This window comes from Coenobita brevimanus, chromosome 60, assembly GCF_032717465.1.
Source record: "Coenobita brevimanus isolate Jiangsu-jjx chromosome 60, ASM3271746v2, whole genome shotgun sequence".
NCBI lineage: Eukaryota > Metazoa > Arthropoda > Malacostraca > Decapoda > Coenobitidae > Coenobita > Coenobita brevimanus.
Window position 1 is genome coordinate 32,198,889 of NC_137013.1, and position 27,010 is coordinate 32,225,898.

A 27,010-nucleotide genomic window follows, 5' to 3' on the forward strand; every position below is an offset into this window, starting at 1 on the left:
TCAGCTCAAATGAAAAACGCTGCTTTGTCTGCTTATTTCCTCTCTTCCTCCTTCCTTTCTTCCTTCTTTCCTTCCTTGTCTCTTTTCCTCCTTCCTTCCTTCCCTCCTTAATTCCTTTATTTATTTATGTATTTTTTTTTCTTTCTTCCCTCCCCCTCCATCCTTTTTTTCTCTTTCTCTCTCTCCCTTCCTTCCTTTGTCTTGCCTTCTCATCTTCCACATTCTTCCTTCGTTCCTCCCTCCCTTCTTCCTCCCCTCCCTCCCTCCCTCCTTCCCTCCCTCCTTTCTCCCCTCCTCCCCTCCGTTCCTCCCTCCTTTCTTTCACTTCTCCTCCTCTAATACTTTCTCTCCTCCTCTCCCTCCCTCATTTCTGTCTCTCCTATTTCCTTCCCTTCTTCTTATCTCACTCCTCCTTCCCTCCTTCAATCTCCTTCCCCTTCCCCTATTTCTTTTTTTCCTCCCCCTCCCTCCCTCTCCTGCCCTTTCCTTGTGCTACGGCATCGGTTTATTGTGTTGTGTTGTAGACGGTATGTGTTAGAATGTTGTCGGGTGGTGTTAAGGTGTCGTGTATTATGTGTTATTGGGTATTTCCATTTTGTCAGTGGCGTAGGTCGTGCTAGATGTGTGTTATGGTGTTAATTTATTGTGTTTTGGTGGTGTAGGTGGTGCTGGTGTGTGTTATGGTGTTAATATATTGTGTTTTGGTGATGTAAACCGTGCTGGTGTGTGTTATGGTGTTAATTTATTGTGTTTTGGTGGTGTAGGTGGTGCTGGTGTGTGTTATGGTGTTAATTTATTGTGTTTTGGTGGTGTAGGTGGTGCTGGTGTGTTATGGTGTTAATTTATTGTTTTGTAGGTGTTTTTTTATGATGCCACTAGATGTGGTGTTGTAGGTGATGCATGTTATGGGTTTGTTTTATTGTGTTGTGGTACAGGGACAAACGACACTTCTAGGTAGGAAAATATGGTGATTGTTGTTGTGATAGTGGTGGTGGTTGTGGTGAAAGTTGTGATGGTGATGGTGGTGCTATGTGTTATGATGTTACCAAATATTATGTTGTAAGTGTTGTGTGTTTTGATGCATCTGAAGCGTGTTTTATGGTGTGTGTGTGTGTGTGTGTGTGTGTGTGTGTGTGTGTGTGTGTGTGTGTGTGTGTGTGTGTGTGTTAATGAATAGTGTGGTAGTGCAAGTGGTGATGGGTATTATACGGTGGTGTTCTGTGCATTCCAGGTGGTGTGTGTCGTGATGGGTGTGGGTGGCGAGGCAGCGGCTGTGGTGCTCATCACGGTGCTGGGCATCCTGGGCAACGCTGTGGTGGTGGTCACACTCCTGCGACGATCACTGCTACACCACCCATCGAACAGGTCAGTACCCCACACCTCCAGCCACCCTTCACACCGCTCCTTTCAGCCTCCCTCCAGCATATCAGTACTTCCTTCCTTCCTTCACCCCGGCCTCACTTCATCAGCCCTCAGCAAGAATGTCTGCCCTCCATCCCTCCACCGTACACTCCGAAAAAACACTGTATTGCAGTGTATGAACCCCGAGTGTTTCTGTAATACTCTCCCAATGGTGTGATTAGCATGCTTCGTTATTAAGAAGCTTATCTGCTGTGAATTCATCTTCCCTCTGAACTCGTTAACGATTTCAGTTTTATATATATATACATAGTGTGTGTGTGTGTAGGAGCAAGTCAACTTTATAAATCAGAGTTTCGTCATCATACAGGTAAGTTATGTGGGAAATACATGTTGTGCTCGTACAGAACGATATGTTATGGTGGTGTTTCACTGGCCAACAACTCCCTCATTGTTACTGTGCTACGTTGGTTGTCAGAGTTGTCAGGCATTTCATTTAAAGTATTGTTGCTAAAGTTCTGTGCAGAGTAGAACACTGTAAGACAGCCTTCGTGAATCTACAGTGTTGGAAGTTTCCTCAACTCCTTAAAGCATACCGCATTTTGAAACTGGATGTAAAAATTTGTCATTACCCAGATCGAAATACCTAAATTATACCGTCATGTGTGTATGAGTTAAAGATTGAATAATTTCAGGTTTCTTTCATAAAATTATGGAGATCACACGAACACAGTACGGAGCATTGTAAGAAAAATCGTCACTGAAATAATGCTGAGCTGCTGCATATTACAAATGAGATGCTGCAGTTAAAGGTCGTGAAGTTTACTTAGTCCAGTCATAATATGCATGGTATCCCATGGAACACTCTGTGTAAAGTAAGAGAGCCCTTGTGCTGTCGTATAAGGAAGTACAGTAGTCGAAACAAGGCTGTATATACGTTTGTATATGTATATGTCTGTGTGTGTGGTTGTGATGCGGATGTTTACCCCTGAGACCAAGTTCGTGTGGAGAAACCCCCCAGAGAATGCCTTGGTACAAGATCAAAGGAATAGGAAGCAGGACACACACGCGTGCGTATGCTAACATAGGCAGTGCTCAGATATTCAAACATTTTTTATATGCTTAGGTAACGGGGGTAAAAGCTTTCTATTTCGAGTTTTTTTTATTTTCTTCATATGTGATCATCAGTGAATGTATCACCTATCCTGTTCTCACTGTGATCCCACTTCACGTCTCTGTTTTTCAGAAACAGCTGGACTTACTTTACTATCGTAATCACGACGTTCTACGTTTCAAGGTTTAGATTAGAAATTCGGGTTGATGTCATTACCCATAAACACTCTGGCGTCCACTGGTCTGCATAGGTCTGACGCCACCATGCCATGTGCACCATCGCCCCTTGAGGACTCGAGGCTGCGTACGGGCTTGCAGAACTTTTGTTAGTGGTTTAGTCATATTTGAGCCAGTACCGCGCAGTTTTGCGAAGGGAACACTTCGTTGGAGACCCAGCGGTGCACCTGTTTGTTATGACTGCACCTGACTAGTACAATACATCTTCACTGATTCCGGAATGCACAAGTTTCTTTAACATAGCAAAGCAGTATTCTTTCGAAGGAAGATATACAACATATCCTTGTATATTTATTGGTAGCAAGCCGTCCACGGTCACGGCCACATCCACATATACTCCTTCACATCCACACACCCTTGACCCAAAAGTTCATACACACAGCATCTAACACACTGACGCGCGTACACATACATACACAGACACAAACGCATCCCCCCACACACTCGACGGTCCCACTTCTTGAGGGTAAACATTGAGCAGATTGGAACGTGACCCAGTGTAGTGGTCTGTTTACTCCTCCCACACCTGCCACACCCACACACTAGACCCACACCTGTTGCACCCACACACCAGACCCACACCCACACCTGTCACACCCACACACCCCACACCGTACCACACCACACCACACCACACCACACCACACCACACCACACCACACCACACCACACCACACCACACCACACCACACCACACCTCACCACACCTCCACCCACAACGTACTCGATATTTTCACCATGATTTTCACCCTCTCATTTGTCATCACACACGTGTCATACCATAATCGCCACCAAATACTTGTTTCCCTAAGCATGACAAATCACTAACAGGCTTGTGTTTTAAATGATTCTGGAGGAGTGCAGCACCTCATCTATAGCGACTTATTCTGTACATTACACTTCAACATCCTCCTCTGTGTTACTGATGGAAACTTTGCAGATATTAAAAGGGTATAAATGAAAAATACATGAAGACACACTATCCAAATATGAGTAAATTGCTTTGGAAGAAATGTCACGTCATCTGTTACTTTGAAAACGAGTGATATCGTTCGTAATAAATTTCGTGTTTCTTATCATCATTACCCCGTCACTGAGAGAACGTCTAAATCTGTTCATGCTGCCTCCAGACGATTTTACTCATCTTAACAAGGCCCTGTAATGGTGTAGGGTTTATTGATTACTGTATCTGACCTTTCCTAACGTGAATGAAATCGTCGGCTAGCGGCATCAATGTAAAGACGTCATCGGGCTGAAGGGGTTAAAATCTTGCTTAAAAACTAAATAACAACAGCACCAGCACCAGGAGGAGTATTAATAATAATAATAATAATAATGATAATACATAGTGATAATGATAATAGTATACTATTAGTGACGATGATGATGATGATTTTAATAATAATAATAATAATAATAATAACAACGTGGTAATTCTCACTTTATTGTTTTGGAACCCCAGACGCCCAAGTGAATAATTGAGTTACTTTATTTCTTTCTTTTTATCCCTTCGTGTGTTTACTTGAGAGAGAGAGAGAGAGAGAGAATTATTGGCACAGTAATGTATACAAAACTTTGAGTGTTGCGATTAATTTACCCACCGAAGTATTGCTCTCTCTCTCTCTCTCTCTCATATATTACTGTGGTGTAGTAAAATGTTTCGTCCGAGAATTTATTTAGTTTTTAGGTGGGTGTTCAGTGCAGTTCCTATTTAAGGCTAGAAAGAGGTGGACTGGGAACTATCTTTATTTTCTCTCGCTTTCTCTCTCTTTCTCTCAGTGAAGTGGTCTCGGAGGAGGAGTTCTGTTTTGCCATTAACGCCACCGGATTCTCTCTCTCTCTCTCTCTCTCTCTCTCTCTCTCTCTCTTTCTCTCTCTCTCTCTCTCATTTTCCATTCATTTCCAGTCATATCTTTTCTGTCTGTCTGTCTGCCTGTCAATCAACTTCCTTCTTTCCGTAATGGCAAAGGATGTGTGCAAGTGATATTAGTTTCTTCTCCTCATCTCCACAGCATCCTTAGCTCACTACGGAGAGAGAGAGAGAGAGAGAGAGAGAGAGAGAGAGAGAGAGAGGGAGGGAGGGAGAGAGAGAGAGAGAGAGAGAGAGAGAGAGACGGGATGGGATGGGATGGGATGGGATGTACCTCCAAACGATGATAAACGAGTCGTTGATTCGTGAGTAGAAACCTATTGATGCGTTGATTCGTGAGTATAAACCTCTTGATGCATTGATTCGTGAGTAGAAACCTATTGATGCATTGATTCGTGAGTATAAACCTCTTGATGCATTGATTCGTGAGTAGAAACCTATTGATGCATTGATTCGTGAGTATAAACCTATTGATGCTTTGATTCGTGAGTATAAACCTATTGATGCATTGATTCGTGAGTAGAAACCTATTGATGCATTGATTTGTGAGTAGAAACCTATTGATGCATTGATTCGTGAGTAGAAACCTATTGATGCATTGATTCGTGAGTATAAACCTCTTGATGCATTGATTCGTGAGTATAAACCTATTGATGCATTGATTCGTGAGTATAAACCTCTTGATGCATTGATTCGTGAGTAGAAACCTATTGATGCATTGATTCGTGAGTATAAACCTATTGATGCTTTGATTCGTGAGTATAAACCTATTGATGCATTGATTCGTGAGTAGAAACCTATTGATGCATTGATTTGTGAGTAGAAACCTATTGATGCATTGATTCGTGAGTAGAAACCTATTGATGCATTGATTCGTGAGTATAAACCTCTTGATGCATTGATTCGTGAGTAGAAACCTATATTGATGCATTGATTTGTGAGTAGAAACCACTTGATGCATTGATTCGTGAGTAGAAACCTATATTGATGCGATCGTAGCAGCCACGCGGTTTTCCAAGTATTATGTCAGGGTTTCACAGTTGTTGGACCTATAAATGGAACGATATTTCTGTCCATAGCTGCACAGTCGGGGCCAAAAGTTGTGTCGGTGAGTGTTTGGTTGAGGGGGACACAGCCGGGGTCAGAAATAGTGCTGAAGAGTTAGTGGTGGAAGGAGTTGCGTTACCCTCCGTTTGTCGGTGATTCTTGTGAGTTTTTAACCCCGACTGTACCTCCATGTGACATGACTCTTGACCCCGGCGGTATCTTGAATCTAGTGACCTCATTGTAACCCCTAGAATACAGTGGCATCATTTGACTTCATTCCTGCTAACATGGTCGAGAGAATCTATATCTATCTATCTATCAATCTATCTATCTATCTGTCTATCTATCTACAGTATTGATAGGTAGATAGATACACACACATATATAGATAGATAGATAGATAGCAGTGTCCTTGCTTCAGGTGATAGTGTGAATAAAACGAAAATTAGGTCATAGTAATGGATTAATCAAGGTGCTCTGTTACCTGCTAGCTTACACACACACACACACACACACACACACACACACACACACCTGTCTCTTTGCCAGCTGATTAAAAAAGGAAATATACGTGTGTGTGTGTACCTGAGCTGTCCATATTTATTAATGAAGCACGACACCTGAAGAAGGAAAGTTTTGGAATAAGTCCTGATACACCTGTTGGACATGGAAACACCTGTATATTGGGTGTTTACGTCGCAGTCTCATTTCCGTTATAATATGTTTCTTTTTTTTTAATTTCTTGTTGCTACCTTCACCGTTTCTGTCAGCCTGAGATTTTGCTTTTGGTCTTATACACTTGTCGGAATTTTTAAACACCTGTAAATTGTTCTTCATGCTTCTTAGTGTTCTTCATGCTTCTTTGTGTTCTTCATGCTTCTTAGTGTTCTTCATGCTTCTTAGTGTTCCTCATGCTTCTTAGTGTTCTTCATGCTTCTTTGTGTTCTTCATGCTTCTTAGTGTTCTTCATGCTTCTTAGTGTTCTTCATGCTTCTTAGTGTTCCTCATGCTTCTTAGTGTTCTTCATGCTGCTTAGTGTTCTTCATGCTGCTTAGTGTTCTTCATGCTGCTTAGTGTTCTTCATGCTGCTTAGTATTCTTCATGCTGCTTAGTGTTCTTCATGCTGCTTAGTGTTCTTCATGCTGCTTAGTGTTCTTCATGCTGCTTAGTGTTCTTCATGCTGCTTAGTGTTCTTCATGCTGCTTAGTGTTTTTCATGCTGCTTAGTGTTTTTCATGCTGCTTAGTGTTCTTCATGCTGCTTAGTGTTCTTCATGCTGCTTAGTGTTTTTCATGCTGCTTAGTGTTTTTCATGCTGCTTAGTGTTTTTCATGCTGCTTAGTGTTTTTCATGCTGCTTAGTGTTCTTCATGCTGCTTAGTGTTTTTCATGCTGCTTAGTGTTCTTCATGCTGCTTAGTGTTTTTCATGCTGCTTAGTGTTCTTCATGCTGCTTAGTGTTCTTCATGCTGCTTAGTGTTTTTCATGCTCCTTAGTGTTCTTCATGCTGCTTAGTGTTCTTCATGCTGCTTAGTGTTCTTCATGCTGCTTAGTGTTCTTCATGCTGCTTAGTGTTTTTCATGCTCCTTAGTGTTCTTCATGCTGCTTAGTGTTCTTCATGCTTCTTAGTGTTCTCCATGCTTCATAGTGTTCTTCATGCTTCTTTGTGTTCTTCATGCTTCATAGTGTTCATGCTTCTTAGTGTTCTTCATGCTTCTTAGTGTTCATCATGCTTCTTAGTGTTCTTCATGCTGCTTAGTGTTCTTCATGCTGCTTAGTGTTCTCCATGCTTCTTAGTGTTCTCCATGCTTCATAGTGTTCTTCATGCTGCTTAGTGTTCTTCATGCTTCTTAGTGTTCTTCATGCTTCATAGTGTTCTTCATGCTTCTTAGTGTTCTTCATGCTGCATAGTGTTCTTCATGCTGCTTAGTGTTCTTCATGCTTCATAGTGTTCTTCATGCTTCATAGTGTTCTTCATGCTTCATAGTGTTCTTCATGCTTCATAGTGTTCTTCATGCTTCATAGTGTTCTTCATGCTGCATAGTGTTCTTCATGCTGCATAGTGTTCTTCATGCTTCATAGTGTTCTTCATGCTTCATAGTGTTCTTCATGCTTCATAGTGTTCTTCATGCTTCTTAGTGTTCTTCATGCTGCATAGTGTTCTTCATGCTGCATAGTGTTTTTCATGCTTCATAGTGTTCTTCATGCTTCATAGTGTTCTTCATGCTTCTTAGTGTTCTTCATGCTGCCTAGTGTTCTTTTGTCTGTACCCCTTTAGCCCTAGGACGCGTTTTTCATTCTCTCTCTCTCTCTCTCTCTCAAGGAATTATTGAAGACGCTATATAACCCCTTCACCTCGAGAACCCTTCCTGTCTAAAATCGTATGTAGTCAGTAAGTACAAAATTAATCCATCGTGGGACTGAAGGGATTTACCTCTCGTCATCTTTAACTTAATCCTCATTATTCTCAATCGTCTTTACTTGGATTAAGAGGGATTTTTTCATTTACCCTGAGATGAGTAAAATCGTCTGGCGGTGGTAAATAAAATCGTCCCCGGGTTGGATGTGGTTAAATCCTTGGCGGTTGAACTAGAATGCAAGTTTTGCGCCCAACCGTCCGTTTGTCCGTCCGTGTGCGTTGTACCTAATTATGGACGAGGTTTGACGATTAAGGTGCCACGTGAATCCACTCCATCTGACACTGTGTTCTCGTCCTAGTGATCGACACGCTTAGGTCAGTCCCAAGGCTGTTAAAAGGAAGAAAAAAATTAAGAAAGTCGAGGTCATACAAGAAGCATCATTATTGACAAGAGAAAATGTATGAAAATAGTATCACTGGAAAGGGCGTTCAAAATGCAGTAATTTATGTCCACACCAGAATTTTGGTACAACCCACTGGAAATTGACATATTGAAGAAATGAGTAAATAAATAAATAAACACAATAGATAAATAAATGCGCACCTTTATCACGACATCATCACGTGGTGTGGAAAAGCGTCAAGAAGTCCAAGTCAGTCCTTTAAATGTTACAGGATTAACTTGCACCCAGTGTCCCTTGGTGAAAGAATGACCTAGTCAGAGTGAGGGCAGTACGTGACATCAGCGCATAACAAAGGATCACCAGCACACAGCAAGAATCACACCAAACGGAGTCTTCTGTGCCCTAACATAGCCACGCACTGCTAGTATTATGAGTTTTTAATCAGTGGAAAAGAGAGAGAGAGAGAGAGAGAGAGAAAGAGAGAGAGAGAGAGAGAGAGACCTGAGGCTGAATGGGTTAATGAATGTGGGAGGGAAGGTGTTTGTGGCAGTGAAGTGAATGTTATCGTGTACACCTGTCCTGAGTGGTACATATTACTTCTCCACACCTGTGTAATTAGTACCAGCCCTGTCACCCATACCTCTTTACAGCTGCCACACCTACCACAGCTGCCTTACCTACCACAACTACCTTACCTACCACAGTTACCACACATAGAGAGTGAAGGAATTTGAGTCAGTGTTAGCCGAATGTTTGTCTACTTAAGTTTATTGGTGGATATCGCGACTTGACACCTGTTTGACATATAGATTGGCCGCCCCGTCACCCATACCAGCCCACATTACCACACCCACCAAATCCACCACGCTTGCCACACCAAAGAGAAGAGGAGGCTAAATTTTGGTCAGGTTATATTATCAACCTCACTCAAAGAACATCGAAGTCTTATATAATTTCTGTTCAGTCTCGTCTCACACACACACACACACACACACACACACACACACACACACACACACACACACACACACACACACATTCTTTCCTTCCCTTACATCTCCTACCTCCGTCATTTTCTCTTTGCCTCCACTTCCCCCTTCTCCAGCCTTTCTCTTTTTTCCCCTTTCCTCCTCCCATCATTCTCTCCCTATCCTTTCCAGTCATTTTCTCTCATTCTCCTATTCCTACTCTTTCTTTTCCAATCTCTGAATCTCTCCCCTCTCTTCCTTCTTTCCCCATCTCTTCCTTCTTACCTGCATCGTATACTTCCTTTCCATCATTTTTTTCCTTCTCATGTTGCTTTCAATCCCTTCTCATCATCGGAATACTTCACTCTCTCTCTCCATTCTTCCATTTTTCCTACACGTCTCTTGTTTCATGCTACTTCTTCCTCCTGCCCTCCTCTTTCCTCCCATCTCCTCCTCCTCCTCCTCTTCCTCCCCCCTCCCCTTCCCCTCTCCCATCTCCTGTGTCCTCCACCCCTTCACCTGATATCATTATCTCGCTTGACCTCTTTTCCCTCTTGCTGTCTTCCCCTCTTCTTCTGTAGCTCATCCACTTTCTTCCTCTTCCTTTCTTCCTCTTCCTTTCTTCCCATTTCCTTCCTTCTTTCGTTTCCTCGTTTCATCATTTTCTCATCCTTTCCTTCTTTCCAACCCTCTTTTTCCTGTCGTTTCCCTTCATCTCTTTTCCCTCCTTCTTCTGTCCTTCATTCTCCCTTTCATCATTGTTTCCTTGATTCCTGCCTTCCTTTTATTTTCTAATTCCTTCCGTCCTACTACTTCCTTTTTCCTCCTTATTTCCTTCTTTACCCTGTATTCCTTTGGTATGTCCTTCCGTCCCTTCTTTAGTCTTCTTCCTCATTTTACTTTCTGTTCTCTCCTTCCTTCATCCTTTCCTGTTTATAATTACTTGTCCGTTCTTCCATCCTTTCTTCTGTTACTTTCTTCCTTTTTTTCTTCCTGCTTTGAGTCATTTTCCTCCCTCCTTCCTTCCTTCCTTCCTTTCCTCCCTCTTCTTTAACCTTTGTTCTCATCTTCCTTCTTTATTAAGCCGCAGGGACCCACGATTTATACTTACTCCTCGGCTTACTTTCCTGCTGACTCTCCTCTTATTCCCACGTCTCGTCTTTTCCCCCCTCTCTCTGTTCTCCTCTCCCCTTTCCTCTCCTTCCTCCTTCCCTTCCTTCGCTCTCAGATTCCTCTCCTTCCTTCCTTTCTCCTTCCTCTCGTACTTAACTCACATCCTCTCTCCCTTTTCTCTCGTCCTTCCTGTCTGTTCTTCTTCTCTCCTTTCCCTCTTTATTTACCTCCCTCCCTTCCTCCACCCTCCTCCTACTTTACCCCAGCCTATACAACTGGATACCATAGTCATAGTCTTCGTAACAGCCTCGAAAAGACCATTAACTAGGTCTTTTGCTGCTTGCTTTCCTATATATTCCTTTGTCTTCCTGCGTCTCTGCTTGCATCTTTTTCTTTGTTACCTCTCTGTCCTCTCTTTCTCTCTCGCTGTTTTCTTTTCTCATCTCTTGCCTCCCTTAGCTAAATTTCTCATTCTTCTCCATTCCCCCAATTTAGTAACATAATGAATTTACATTTTACATGATGTTTTGTATTCTCGTTAAAAGCAGACCTCGTAAAATATGCTTCCAAGAGATTAAGTGTGCTAAGCCGACTCCGTGCTTTCTTTACCCCTGCACAATTGTTGACTTTATACACGGGTTTTATTCGCCCCTGTGTAGTGTACAACTTTCATCTGTGGATTGGCTTTCCACATAAAGCTCTTCTCAACAAGGTGGAGTCAAAGGCATTTCGTCTCATTAACTCTCTTCCTCTTACTGGTTCCCTTCAGCCTCTGTCTCTTCGCCGCACTGTTGCATCTTTATCTCTTTTCTATCGCTACTTCCATGGTCACTGCACCTATGAATTATCTGCTTGCATCCCTCCACCACTACGGCAGGCGCGTAGCAGTGTAGCAGCAAGCTCTCTTCCCTTTTCTGACTAACTCACAAATGCAAGAGTTAACCGTTACTCCCAGTCCTTCATTTATGCAGCTGGCCGACTTTGGAACTGTCTCCTTCTGTCTGTATTTCCTACTGCCTATGACATGTAGTCCTTTAACGCAGTGTATCCAGGCATCTCGAAATGAACGGATTTTGATATTGGCTCTCTATTGTATTTTGTTTTTTCTCGAAGGGGAACAATGTGCGAGCTTCTAGCCCTTGATTCCTGTTTCGTTGCTTTAAAAAGGCGTATGGAAATCCCAGCAGGCAGACCTTAAACTCTGCCTTAATGGATTCCTTGATATAACCAAAGGAGAATGGTATCAGTGAAATTAATTAAAATAAAGGCGATATTAACACTATATTAATTATATCTTTTCCTGCTTCGACCTTCTTGATGGATTAGAATTAGGATAAACCTTTTTTTTTTTTTTAATGGGGAAAATCAGTGGTTTAAATACTAGGGAGTTATTCAGCTTGGCGATTTTTTTTAAGATGACAAAAAAACATTCATTAATAAGACTTCGATGAGACTGTGTGCACGATTTTTTAGAGAGAGAGAGGGAAAGAGAGAATTTTTTTTGTCAGGTTACGGAAGGAAAGAAGAAAAAGTAAGCAATAATATAGTAAGACAAGCACGGAATGAGAGCGAGAGAGAGAGAGAGAGAGAGAGAGAGAGAGAGAGAGAGAGAGAGAGAGAGAGAGATTTGTGTGATAGAAGGTTTGAGTGAAGGACGGGAAATTAAATTAAGGTGAAAATGAGGTAAGAACGAGAGTAAAAAGTCGAGATTTCTCTGGATACAATTTCTCACTGTCACCCTGGCAGTTGATAGATAGATAGATAGATGGAACGATAGACAGGTCGATCGATAGGAAGATAGATGGTGCTGTTGATAGGGCGATAGATAGAAAGGTAGGCAGTACGATGATTGAAAGGGAGAAATGATAGGTTGATGGATGGGAGGATGAGTGGATGGAGAGCAAGATAAATAGATAAAAGGATGGAGCGATAGATAAATATATGGAGCGATAGATAGACTTTAATGTTCCAAAGGTACCTAATTTTCTAACATTTATTATTATTATTATTATTATTATTATTATTATTATTATTATTATTATTTTCACAGTTATATTTTAGGTTATTGCCGGCGATATTGAAATTGTATGGGAAAGATGACACACTGAGGCGAAGAGAAAGAGATGATTGTATGATGAGCGCTGTAATTTGACCTGTTATAAAAGATTCTCTCTCTCTCTCTCTCTCTCTCTCTCTCTCTCTCTCTCTCTCTCTCTCTCTCTCATAATTTCCTCCACCTCATATTTTCCGCTCCCACCATCCCATTCATCCACCCCTCCCACCCTCCCTCCCTCCTCCAATCCTTATTTACCGCCGCAGCTTCATCCTTCCCTCCCCTCCCCTCCCCTTCCCTCCCCCTTAACTTTCCCTCTCATTATCGTTCCTCCCTCTTTCCCTCTCTCCCTCTCTCCCTCCCTCCCTCCCTCACCCTTCTCCCCTCCCCTCCCCTCCCAGATCTTTTACCTTTTGCCTCTAAAGGGAGAAATTTTTAAAGGAGGTTAAATAAAGGTCTTAATGAGGAGAGAGAGAGAGAGAGAGAGAGAGTCAAATTCCTCCTCAGTCTAAATGAACTTCCACGAGGTCGATGTGCTTTAACATATATTATGGTCCGCAGAGATTAGGTGTGCTGAGCCGACCCCGTTCGTTCTTTAACCATACTCAGTTGCAGACTTTATACAGGAGTTTTATTTAGCCATTTGTGGAGTAGGAGGATGCACTACATACACCACATGTAAACAGGGTAAGGACCAAGGCTTGTCATCTCACCAGCACTCCTTCTCTTGCAGTCTTCATTCAGTCTTTCTTCATATGAGTGTTGTATCTCTCTCCTAACCACTCACACTTATTGCTTTTCAGTTTCAGCTTCGTAGTGCAAGAGCTAACTAATACTAAGGGGTCTTTAATGTGTACTCTTGGCCAATTGTGAAACTGTCATCATACGGTCTTTCCCACTGCCTATGACCTCCAGTCTTTTAATCGCATTGTGTCCAAGCATCAGTAGCTGAATGTGTCTTTATTTGCGTTTGTTTTGATGAGTTTTATTATTACGAGACGAATTTTGTGCTGTGTCATTTCTTTTCGTGCATACATCACACACACACACACACACACACACACACACACACACACACACACACACACACACACACACCGCTCGCTGGTGCAGTGGTAACGTTCTCGCTTGCCATCTGGTAGACGGGAGTTCGCGCCTCGCTCAGGTTGCGAAAAGTTTCACTGACGAAGTGGGTGGTTACTGTCCCCCTTGAGCAAGGGGACGGGTGTGTGGGTGTGTGAAGGTCGCAGCCTTGCCCTTAGATCGGACTATATGAGCTCTCAGCTCCCTTCCGGGAGGGTAAAATGCTGACGATCACGACCATTAAGTGATCCTGACCGACCCGGTGAATTACACACACACACACACACACACCATCAAACATCTTTAAACATTTCTTGACGTTTCCTCTTTAAGATTGCCTCTTCACTACGAGCAATCTTCTGCTTAGAACATGAATAGATTGGTAGTGTAGCGAGAATACAGTAATAGTAATTGTAGTAGGCATTGTAGTGGGGGGGCAGATAGGTAGGTAGGTAAGTAGGTAGATGAGTAAGTAGGCAGGTTATATGGGTAGATAAATGGGTCAGGAAGAGGTTGTTTTGTGGGCAGGTAGGTGGGTAGATTGGTAAGTAGGTAGGTAGATGAGTAAGTAGGTAGGTAGATGGGTAAGTAGGTAGGCTGTTTTGTGGGCAGATAGGTGGGTAAGTAGGTAGGTTTGTGTGGCTTGGTAGGTAGGTGGGTAAATGGGTAGGTTTGTGTGGCTAGGTAGGTAAGTAGATGATTAAGTAGGTAGAGTATGAGAGTAGGTAGATAGGTTGTCTCGGTAGGTGGATAGGTAAAAAGGTAGTTTATGAATAGGTAGGTGGGTCAATAGGGAGAATGTTTTGGGGGCAAGTAGGTAGGTAGGTAAGTAGGTAGGTTGTTTTGTGGGTAAGTGGGTTAGAAGTGTAATGAGGAAGCGGAAGAGGAAGGTGGAAGAAAAGAAGAGAATGAGATATTACGTAAGGAGGGGGGAGAGGGAGAGGAGGAGGAGGAGGAGGGGGGAGGGGGAGGAGGTGAGGGGAGAGAGAAAGAGAAAAAACGGGATACAGGTGGAGGAGAGAGAGAGAGAGAGAGAGAGAGAGGTAAGGGAGGGAGAGAAAGAGGAGGTAAGGGGAAAGAGACACCAATTACTCGGTCTCTTGAGGTGTTGGGTAGCCAGGTGGAGAGAAGGGGAGGGGGGGGGAAGGAGGGAGGAAAGGAGAGAAGCCTGTGAGAGAGAGGGGGGGGGGAGAAGAGGAAAAGAGAGAAAGAATCAGAGTGAAAAGGTGAAGAAGAAAAAGATAGAGTGGAGATGAAGGAAATGAAAAGAGGAAGGAAAGAAAGAGTAATGAGGGGGAAGGAGGTAAAGGAGGAGTGAATAGGAAGGGGAGAGGAGAGGAGAAGGGGAGATAAGAGGGAGGGGAAGGAAGGGGAGAAGAGAGGGGAGGAAGGGAATGAAGGATGAGGGGGGAGGAGACAAGAGGAAAGATGAGAAAAGGAGAGGAAAGGAAAGATAACGAAAAGAGGAGGAGAGGGGGGGAAGGGGGGAGGAGAGGAAATAGGAAGGACGAAGGGGCGAAGGAATGGCAGCAGAGGGAGAAAAGGAGGAAGGGGGAAAGAGAGGAAAGAGGAGGGGGAGAGAAAAAGAAAGAGGGAGAGGGGTGAAGGAAAAGGAGGAAAAAGAAGAGGGAGAGGAGGGAAAGGTGGGGGACAAGGAAAGAAAAGGAAAGGGAGAGAAGAGGAGATTAGAGGAAGAGAAAAGTAGGACGGGAATAGAGAAGAAAGAAGGAGAGAGGAGGGAGAAAATAAGAAGAAAGTAAGAGAAGAGGAGGTGATATGGAGGAGAGGGGAGAAGGAAGGTAAGAGGATGGAAAGTAAATAGGAGGAGAGGAGGGGATTCTGTGAGGTAATTTGATGTGATCTGAATATATTTTAGAGAGAGAGAGATAAGGAGGTCAGTGTATTGAATGGTATAAATTTTCGTTTGGAAGAGACTTTTGGAACTAGGGGTTATAAACAGCCTCCATTGACCCTCTTTGGTAGGCCGAGAAAAATAGGTTGCAGGTAGGGAGAATACTGTTGCTACTACTACCACCACTGCTACTACTACGACTACTACTATTACTACTACTACTACATCAACTACTACTACTATTTCAACTACCACTGCTACTACTACTACTCCTATTACTGTTACTACTGCTACTGCCGCCACCACCACCACCAGCAACAACAAAAACAACAGTATCAACAACAACAACAACAACAATAATAATAATAATTATAATAATAATAATAATAATAATAGTACACAGTTAACCCCTTCACTCTGGCGGCGGGCTTTATTGCTTTAAGGCCCTATCACACGGTACCTCGTACCAGGAACGGCCGAGAAAGATTTAAGTGGAACAAAACTTGGACGCTATCACACATGTTCCTCGTGTCCTCGGCAAAGGACATGCTTCTCACACTGTTGCCAGAGCCCCGTCTCGCGACTGTGGACAGTGATCGCTGTCGCTGACTCGATAAAGAATAAGGAGAAGCAACTTTTGTTTACAAACTGGTACACACGCGGAACTGCCTCAATTTCTCTATTAGGGCGAATTCAGCTGCCCTTGTCCAGGAAATCGATGATAAAGCCATCAGTACGTTGTTGTTGTGGTGGTGTTTTCAGGTGGCGACTGGTTCATCTACTCTACCTGCAGTGGAGTCCTCAGTTGTAAACACGTGATATTTTATCGACATCACAGTTTCCTCGGTGTAGGAAATATTAACTCTTTATAAGGCCTTCAAAACGATTGATATTTATTATAAAATATTAATAAGTATTCAGTGTTAGGCTAAATGTTTAATAATGTAGTATGATATATTCTCTGTCGAGTAGCCTGGGTTTTGGTCACACTGTTTTGCCCGTCGTATCGTCGGCAGGAATCCATACAGACGGGTTCCAAATGCCCGTGGTATCGTCGGCAATTTTACCACGTTACCGTTCCGATTTACCATCGTATCCTCGGCAAACCTCGTATGAGGTGACGTGTGATAGCCCCTTTACTCTTCGTACACCCAGACGATTTTATTCATCTTTGTGGGTACCTCTTGTGGTGAAGGAATAAATGAAAGCTAAATGAAGGTTAAATGAAAGCTAAATGAACGCTAAATGAAAGCTAAATATACGTTAAATGAAGGCTAAATTAACGCTAAATGAAAACTAAATGAACACAACGAAAGCTAAACGAAGGCAAAATGAACGCTAAACAAAAGCTAAACGAAGGCTAAACGAAAGCTAAATGAACGCTAAGTGGCAGCTAAAGAAGGCAGTTATGTACTCTAAGTCTTTCCAAAGCTGAATAAAATCGTCTGGAGATAGCAAGACCCCCCAAAAAAATAATGATAATAATAATTAAAAAATCGGACTGAAGGATTAATGACCTTACTGTGACAATGGCTGTTTTTTATTTACTTATTTATTTTTATTCACCTTCATACAACTCTGGTCATTGCCAGGAAGCCCGTTCTTGAGGTATATTTGTTCAGAGTCTTATTACTAAAGAACCTCCCATCTGTCACTACATGTCACCTCTTGGGCACTGATACACACCGTCTTTATTGCTGTTTTTTGAGGAATATCCAGAATTGTTGTGATTGTGTGTGTGTGTGAGAGAGAGAGAGAGAGAGAGAGAGAGAGAGAGCGTTTTTACTTAAGGAATAAATAGCTGAAACTTTTAGCGAAATCCCATTAAATTTTTCTTGAACAGCCTTGGCGGTGATCGGAAGCCCTTATGTTTCACGGTTCACTGCCTTACTGAGAGAGAGAGGGAGAGAGAGGGAGGGAGGGAGGGGGGGTAAGTAAAATGAAGATGGAGAAGCAGGAGAAGAATGGAAGGAATATTTTATCAAGAAACAAAAATAAACGATGGAGGGGAGAAAGAAGAGGAGGAGGAGGGGGGGAAGATGAGGAGGAGGAGGAAGTGGAGGAGGAAGATGTAAGAGGAGATGGGAGAGATAATTACAGAGGGGAGAGAATATGTAGTTAAGAGATACAGAGGGTGGGAGGCGGAGGGAAAATGTGATGGAGGAGGAAATTTATGGTGGATCTAAGAGGAGCATGGAGAGAGAGAGAGAGAGAGGAATCACATAGTCACATCGATACATAAACCACACAGTTCTTGCGATCCCAGGGAAGTTATTATTATTATTATTATTATTATTATTTTATTATTGCTATCATTGTCATCATCATTATCATCATCATTATCATCATCATCATCATCACCTTTACTGTATTCTTGATCTCCTCTGTTTTAGCGTAAAGAAAGGCGTTTGTGTTGAAGGGGTTAAGTTTATCAGGTCCCTTAGGTCAAGACGCCTCTCCTTTAGGCTAAATAAAATCGTGTGGAGATTGCAAAAATAAGTCGCCGTAATGAACTATATAGGAAAGAACTTATTTTCTAGTCACATATATAAAAGAATTGGACAGTAAAGCAGATATTGAATAAAAGAATCGGACAGTAAAGATATTAAGTAAAAGAATTGGACAGTAAAGAATAAATTAAGTAAAAGAATTGGACAGTAAAGCAGATATTGAATAAAAGAATTGGACAGTAAAGCAGATATTGAATAAAAGAATTGGACAGTAAAACAAATATTAAATAAAAGAATTGGACAGTAAAACAAATATTAAATAAAAGAATTGGACAGTAAAACAAATATTAAATAAAAGAATTGGACAGTAAAACAAATATTAAATAAAAGAATTGGACAGTAAAGCAGATATTGAATAAAAGAATTGGACAGTAAAGCAGATATTAAATAAAAGAATTGGACAGTAAAGCAAATATTAAATAAAAGAATTGGACAGTAAAGCAAATATTGAATAAAAGAATTGGACAGTAAAGCAGATATTGAATAAAAGAATTTGGACACTAAAGGAAATATTATATAAAAGAATTGGACAGTAAAGCAGATATTAAAAGAACTAGACAGTAAAGTAGATATTAAATCATGGAATTGGACAGTAAAGCAGATATTTAATAATTTAAGTGGACAGTACAGCAAATCTTAAATAAGGTAATTGGATAGTAAAGCAGGTATTAAATTACGTAATTGGACAGTAAAGCAGATAATAAGTAAGGTAACTGGACGGTAAAGCAGATAATAAGTAAGGTAATTGGACAGTAAAGCAGATAATAAGTAATGTAACTGGACGGTAAAACAAATATTCCCTTGTCAGCATTCACCCAATCCTTTCCTAACGTGATCCCTGGTGAAGTGGCCGTTAGCCCTCTGATTGACAGTCATGGTCGCTTTGCCCGCCGTCCGCTCGCCAATAAAAGCGATCATGTTGGAGAGGTGGCTAGCCGGCGAGACAATGACGTAACTCCGTCCCTTGTTGCATCTACGATAAACTTAGGTTGGGTTGAGTTGGGTTAAGGTAGGTTAGGTTAGGCATGGTTAGTTACTTTTAACGTAGATGCAGTAAAGACGGAGATAGCAGCTGAAGGATCATCTCACCCCTTTAACTTACCAAAAACGTAAAAAGGCATTTGCGACGGATGCTTATAGAATAGAAAGTTCATAGAATTGCTTTAGTAATGAGCATATTAATTTCAGTGTCCGATAGGTGGATGTAATTCCGAAAATTTACCCACCCTTGTAGGAGCTTTGTTACGCTGGCTTCCCATAGCGATATTTTGTTTCATTAAGGGCAAAAGTATCATACAGGGAAACAGTCATATATCAGCCAATTTTTAAAAAGTAAGAAGTTTTACTATTACCATATAGCGCGGGCTGATATTGTAGTTAGACTGTATTTTTTCAGGCGTGGCAAGAGTACTGTAGAAGAATGTAGTCTTAGGGAGTTCACAGCGCCCATTAAGATCTCGTCATTTAATTCAACCCTTAGTATAATGCCAGCACCATATGCAGTGTTCGTCGTCTTCGTTAGTATTATTCTGACAGCAGACGACGAAGACAAAGAGAAACTTCCCTGTCGTTCACTGCGACCTAACAAGCACTTCTTCGTTATTAGGGCATCAAAGCTGTTATGATCGGTGTGGTTGAAAACAGTGGCCACGGAAGTAAACGATAAGTATGGCACAGTATCCCCCTCCCTCCTAACCTGTCCCTGCCACAAGCCTTGCAGGAAAATAGAGAGAAGACACACCTTGCATGGCTGAAGTACGAGTGGTGCATTTTTACAGGAATGTTAGAAAGTAGGACTGAAAGTGAAGCTGGTGATCATGAATTCTTAATCTAGCAACCTGAAACTTATCTGTATCGCCTTTGTGTGTGTGTGTGTGTGTGTGTGTGTGTGTGTGTGTGTGTGTGTGTGTGTGTGTGTGTAGTTTTTGTTTAGTAAAGAGGGAAGAGAAACGAAAAAATGGAGGTGAAGGAAAGAGGAGAGAAGAAGTGTGAGTGAAGAAAGAGAAGAAAAAGAGGGGGCTTAGGAGAGTAAGAAGGCGGGAGGGAAGAAGAACTGGGGCATGAAGATAATGTTCGGAGAGAGAGAGAGAGAGAGAGAGAGAGAGAGAGAGAGAGAGGATGAAATAGTGCTTGAGGAACTGTCTCGAGATAATTGAAGAAGCACAAAGCAGAGGGAGAGAGAGAGAGGATGTTGAAAAAAAAAAAAAATGACGGAAGTAGATGCAAGGAAGGAACAAGGACGTGAAGGAAGGAGGGCATGAAGGAAGGAAGCGACAGGAGAAACGAAAGATTGAGGAGGAAAAGAACGTAAGAGAAGGAAACTTAAGAGGAAATAGGATGACGAGAAAACGTGAAGGAAGGAAGGAAGGAGAGAAAGATGTAGGAAGGAGATGAAGAAATGAATGTGGAAGGAAGGAGAGTAGTATGTAGGAAGGAGATGAAGGAATGAATGAGGAGGGAAGGAGAGTAGCATGTAGGAAGGAGATGAAAGAATGAAAGAGGAGGGAAGGAGAGTAGGATGTAGGAAGGAGATGAAGGAAAGAAGGAAGGAGAGTAATATGTAGGAAGGAGATGAAGGAATGAATGAGGAGGGAAGGAGAGTAGGATGTAGGAAGGAGATGAAGGAAAGAAGGAAGGAGAATAGGATGTAGGAAGAAGATGAAGGAAAGAAGGAGAGTTGAAGGAAGGAATGAAGGAGGAAATTAGAGAATAAGAGCCAGGGGGATAGAAGTGAATGAAGAAAGAGTTTGGGAAGGAATAGGACGAAAGGGAAAAAAGAAAGTAGAGAAAATTGGCGATTATAGAGGAAAGGAAGGAAGGATAGGAAAACTGAAAGGAGAGAGAAGAGTGAAAAAAATGAAAGAAAGAAGGATTAGAGGGGAAACCAACAGGAAAAAAAAGTAAAAAGGGAGAGGAAAAACACTCTTATGTAATGGTATGTTAATGTCTACTTTGATGTGTGAAAATGTCGGTAGATGAAGCCTAATATTTGGTGTGCATTTGGAGCAGCGTTGTATCTTTGTTGGGAAAATTTGAGAGAGAGAGAGAGCAAATTAACATGAAATAGCTAGGGGACACTGTAATGAGAACAACAAAATAGAGAGAGAGAGAGAGAGAGAGAGAGAGAGAGAGCAAATTAGAATGTAATAAATAGAGGACACTATAATGAGAACAACAAAATAGAGAGAGAGTCAGTCCTAATTACACCGCTAGGGACTAATGACGGTATATACGAGAGCTGCGTAGTCCCCCCCCCGGGGGGGGGACTGAAAAGGGGAGTGACCTCTGGCTGGGGGTCAAATCAGGTCATACGCTAACTCTCCCTGGCTGTTTGTCTCGCTCTCTCTCTTGGGTCATGCACTCTGTTTCTATTCTCTCTCTCTCTCTCTCTCTCTCTCTCTCTCTCTCTCTCGATTTATTTTTATTCTGTCGTGTTTAAGCTACATTCAGGTGACTCTACACTGAATGACAAGCCAAAACTTTTCTCATAACCCAGTAAGCTGTAGTAATTTGGATGATGACAGCATAACCAACATCTTTACTCCTGTTGGTCTAGTGCGTTTAGGGGTTTTGGGTGTAATTCTTCCATAAGTATTTATGTCCAAGGGCTGGTTAAGGTATATTGCTGACATACACTGCTCAGGGATTAGCGACTGGTCACTCCGATAGGAATAAGGGTCTTTATTTATTCCTGAAGTAAGGTTTCGCCCACTTCAGGCCTTCTTCAGACATATGGGCGAAACGTTGCCGCTGAGAAACTGAAGGCGCCTTTACCTCTAAAAGCTTCAGTAAATTGTCACTCTGTCCTTGCACGTGTGGACTGACCAGGCTAGACCCGGGCCCACACACTCCTGATGAGACGGTAAAGGACTTCATGACGGATGGATGGATGGAGGGACGGATGGATGGATGGAAGAAGGGATGGATGGATGGAAGAAGGGATGGAAGGATGAAGGGATGGATGGAGGGATGTCAGTAAGCATAAGAAAGGCATCGGCACCCTCCACTGATTAACCCCTTCCATCCCATGTTGTCTCTTTGTACCTCATTCTTAGTACATCCTGACGATTTTAGTGAAGGAAAGATCAGGGATTAACTAAACACCCTAGTTAACCCCTCCAGATGGAAAAGGCCTCTCCTCCGCTGAATAAAATCGTCTGGTAGGAGCATGAACAAACTAGAAACACGCCATCGTACTGAATGGGTTAATGCGATTTTGTTGGTATAGGTTTTGTCACAATTAAATTTCCGTCTCAATCGCCCGAAGGGATAATTCGCTCTTCCGCTATAAATTTGAGTTCAGTTTTCCCTTTGTCAATGGATTTAGGTGTGGCATTGAATGGTGTTGGGACTGATGCTGACCTAGATTTGAGTGTGTGTGTGTGTGTGTGTGTGTGTGTGTGTGTGAAATTAATTTTGGCTTCATTGTGGTATGATTGTTTTTCCCACTGATTGATGTATAATTTATATACGGTTTATGTGGGATTTTTGAGTTTTTCGTGACTGGTGTGAACATTCTCTCTCTCTCTCTCTCTCTCTCTCTCTCTCTCTCTCTCTCTCTCTCTCTCTCTCTCTAGTACGATTTCGAGACAGTTTATATTAATTTTAAAGTTAGTTTTTAATTATTTATCTATGAGCGTGCTTCATTATCTAGGTGTTTGGGCTTATTGCCTGATTTTGGAGGAAGTCAGATTATATGCCATTCCCGTGTGAGGCTTTTTTTTTTTCTTTCTTTCTTTCTTTTTTTTTTTTTTTTCGTATGAGGGATTTATAAAGGCTTAAACACCCCAAGGATTTTCGCACGCAAGATAGTTCCATTTAGCTTCGTCCCATATAGTGCTTCATTTTAGTTTACCAAGAATTTTCACACGCAGGCTGCTCCGCTGCTGTAGCATCATATATTTTTCTCTGCAGCTCGTAAGGACTTTCACACGCAATATGCGTTGCACCAACAAAGTCCCATGTACAGTAGTCTCACCTGAATCAAGTCCTTCTGTCTTTCATCTTTTCACGATGTCGGTGTTATTGTGGATCTTTTTATTATATCTGCCTCAGTTGTTGGTGTTGCTTTCCCATGGCCTTTGAATTTACCGACTCAGTTTTTCCTGCCGGCAGCGGCTGGAGAGATTTTGCTGGACGGGGGGGGGGGGGGAGGTTCCCGCTTTGCTGTCCCTATCTTCACCTCAGAATGGGATATCACAATCGCAATGCGGCCATATCGGGCCGCGCAGCACTTGCTCAAATGAGAGCCGCTCCTGGTTCTCTCTTCGCTTTGCTCGAAACAAAAGACTTATGCGTCGCAGGAGCAAGGAAATCCACGGTAAATCCCTGACGCATTGCACGAAATGCAAAACCATTGGGAAAATTAAGAGGCAAAACATCCCCTTAGATATAGTCAGTCGATACGATATTGAAGCGGGCCTGTCTGTGACCCAGTTGCTACCACACACACACACACACACACACACACACACACACACACACACACACACACACACACACACACACACACACACACACACACACACACACACACACACACACACACACACACACACACACACACACACACACACACACACACACACACACACACACACACACAGTCGGAGAATTATAGAATATATTATTCATAGTTTTCTCTTACACAAGTCTCATAAAGATCATTAGGTCTGTTGCTGTTTGCATTCCGTTGTACTTTGTACCATTATTTCACTGAGAGAGAGAGAGTCTCTCTCTCTCTCTCTCTCTCATCTTATGTCTCCTCCCCTCTTCTCCTCCTCCTCCCCGTCCTCCCTCTTCTTTTCCATCTATCTTGACACTACTCCATTTGTCTTGAACTCTTCATCCTCCCACACTTTCCCTCCCTCCCTCCCTCCATCTTTTCTTCCTTCCTTCCTTTCTTTCCTTCTTCCCATCCTTCCTTCCTTCCTTCCTTCTATCCTTCCTTCCTTCTATCCTTCCTTCCTTCCTTCTATCCTCCCTTCCTTCCTTCCTTCCCTCCTTCCTTCCTTCCTTCTCTTTGTTTCCTCTCTCCACCCACGCTCCTCCCTTTCGTCTTTCGTTCCTTCCTTTATTCTTCCCATTTTTTCCACTCACACTTCTTCCCTCCTTCCTTCCTCTCACACCACGTCTTTCTCTTTCCACGGGCGCTCCTTCCATTCTTCCCTTCTGCCCATTTGTTAGACTTCCGTTCTTATTTCCTGCTTTCCTTCCCTCCTGCATTCTTTCCCTCCTTTCTGCTTTCTTTCCTTCCTGTTTTCTTTCCTTCCTGTTTTCTTTCCTTCCTTCCTTCCTTCCTTCCTGCTTTCTTCTCTTTCATCTGCTTCCTTTCCTTCCTTCTAGCATTCTTTCCTTCCAACTTTCCTGGTTTTCTTTCCTTTCTTCCTGCTTCTTTTCCTTCTGCTTTCCTTCCTTCCTGCTTTCTTTCCTTCCTTCAAGTTTTCTTTCCTTCCTTTCTTCCTGCATTCTTTCCTTCATATTTTCCTTCCTTCCTTCCTGCATTCTTTCTTTCCTTCCTACCCCTTTCCTTCCTTCCTGCTTTCTTTCCTTCTTTCTTGCTTTCATTCCATTCTTTCTGCTTTCTTTGCTTCCTTCCTGTTTTCTTTGCTTCCTTCCTGTTTTCTTTCCTTCCTTCCTGTTTTCTTTCCTTCCTTCCTGCTTGCTTTCTTTCCTTCCTTGCCTCTTTCTTCCATCATTCATTCATTCGCTCAGTTCTTTTCCTTCCCTGCTTCCCACCTTCCCAACTTCCCTCTTTCCCCTTTCTCTTCCTTCCTTCCATTTATCAGACATTGCTTCTTCCGTCCCATCATCCTTTCCTCCCCTCTGCCTTCTTCCTTACTTTTCCCCTCTCCACACACACTCCATTTTCTCTCCTTTCTTCTCTCCACACACACTCCATTTTCTCTCGACACACACTCCATTTTCTCTCCACGCACACTCCATTTTCTCTCCACGCACACTCCATTTTCTCTCCACGCACACTCCATTTTCTCTCCTTTCTTCCCTCCACACACACTCCATTTCTCTCCTTTCCCCTCTCCACACACACTTCATTATCTTCCCTTTCCCCATCATTCAAGTAACTTTTTTCTTCCCCTCTTTAACTCTTTACAAATTGCATTTCAAATACAATTACCAAACTCTTGAAGCTTGTAGAAAACACACACACACACACACACACACACACACACACACACACACACACACACACACACACACACACACACACACACACACACAGGGGGGAGGGGGTTAAGGATTGGAGAGAAGAGGAGGTAGAGAAAGTCTGTGTGTGTGTGTGTGTGTGTGTGTGTGTGTGTGTGTGTGTGTGTGTGTTCCTTTTTTACCATCCAGCAAAGGACACCAACACACAAGGGATAAAGCACTGATAGCCAAACACAGAGGTCTTTGAAATGGAAAAAGGACCGACAAGAAGCGGTGCCAAGGCACAGCAAACCCGTCCCCGGCAGTCATTTTAATGCTGACGTATAAACACACCAGGACATCTAGTCAAACATGTCACATATCAAACTTGGAGTAAATCGGTGAAAATTGACGATTTTATGCCCATTTGAAATTTTAGGCCCGACCCCCTTAACGCTGACTTGGGGTGACCCCCCCCCCTCCGATGTAATGAGGCATGTTATAGGATGCAGATTTGAAAGATGCGCCTTTAGGTTTTGGTTTCATGTCGATATGACGAATTTGGAAGGAGTCATGGCGAGAAAACGAGTTTTACCTGTCCCCTTTTTTTTTTCTTTTACATTTTTTGGGGCATACGGCCTGGGCCTTGGCCCAATTTGACCTAAAATTTAATCAAGTGATCAAAGGTCATAGCCCATCATTCCTCTGTTTTTAGTCAAAATCACACCAGTAGTTGTTAACAGACAGACAGACAAACAAACAGAGAAACCGAGTGAAAATAATACCCGTCCCCGAGCCCCTTTGGGGCGGGGACGGGTAAAGAAGGAGGCCATATGAGAGAGACTCACTGTTCTATTCTGCATGTATACGTAACAGAAACACCTCATTACTGACATACATTTAGGAAGGACAGTGGGGGGGGGGGTGTATTTTTTAACACTATTCAACACAGCACTCCCTTCTCGCCTTCAGTCTCACCGTCTCTTCCTCCTCCTTTCCCCAGCATTTCCTTCCTCTTCCCCTCCCTCACTCCCTCCAACACGCCATCCTGCTTCCCTCCCTCTTTCTAATTTCACCCGGAATTTTCCACTCCTTCGTCTTCATTTCCTTCCCCCCCTCCCTTCTTTGCTTTTACTCTCTCTCTCTCTCTCTCTCTCTCTCTCTCACACACACACACACACACACACACACACACACACACACACACACACACACACACACTCTCTTCCCTTTCTCTCTTTCTCCTCCCGTTTCCCTCACTCCTACTCTTTCCTGCGCCTCCCTTCTTCCCTTCCGTTTCCTCCCACTCCCTCTTCTCCCTCCTCCTCCTCTCCCCTCCCCTCCCCTCTACCTCCAGTTCTCTCCTCCACTTTCCTCTGTCGTTCATCCCTCTCTTTCTCATTCCCTTCTGTTTCCCTCTTCTCCCTCCTCCTCTTCCATCTCTCCCCAGTTCCCTCCTATCTCCCCATCCCCCTGACACTTCCTCCTCTCTTTCCTATTGTCTCCCCTCACCCCTCCAGATCACCGTCTCATCCCCCTCCCCTCTCATCTCTAATCCCCCTCTCATCTTTCCCCTCTCCGCTCTTCTCATCCTGTCATCTCGTTAACCAGCTTTCCTCTCATCTTTCCTTCCCCCGTCCTTCCCCCTTACGTTGTTTTACTTCCTTTCTCCCTCTGCATTTTCTTCCTTCCTTCCTTCCTCCTTACTTTGTTTTACTTCCTCATTTCCTCTGCATTTTCTTCCTTCCTTCCTTCCTCCTTACGTTTTTACTTCCTTTCTTCCTCAGCATTTTCTTCCGTCCTTCCTTCTTGTCTCCTTCCTTTCTGTCTACTTCCATCCTTCCTTTGTGTCATTCATGTCATCCCTTTTGTACTTTCTTATTTCCTACCTACTTCCTTC

The 27,010-nt window shown here is 42.8% G+C and overlaps 1 protein-coding gene across 1 annotated transcript in view; it reads left to right on the forward strand.

Moving 5' to 3' along the window:
• The first annotated feature begins 1,246 nt into the window (after nucleotides 1-1,246).
• LOC145403353 (uncharacterized) overlaps nucleotides 1,247-27,010 on the forward strand; it is a 122,105-nt gene continuing 96,341 nt past the window's right edge. Inside the window, exon 1 of the mRNA XM_080275142.1 lies at nucleotides 1,247-1,365. Coding sequence (XP_080131268.1) covers nucleotides 1,247-1,365 — 119 coding nt within the window. The remainder of the gene's footprint in view (nucleotides 1,366-27,010) is intronic.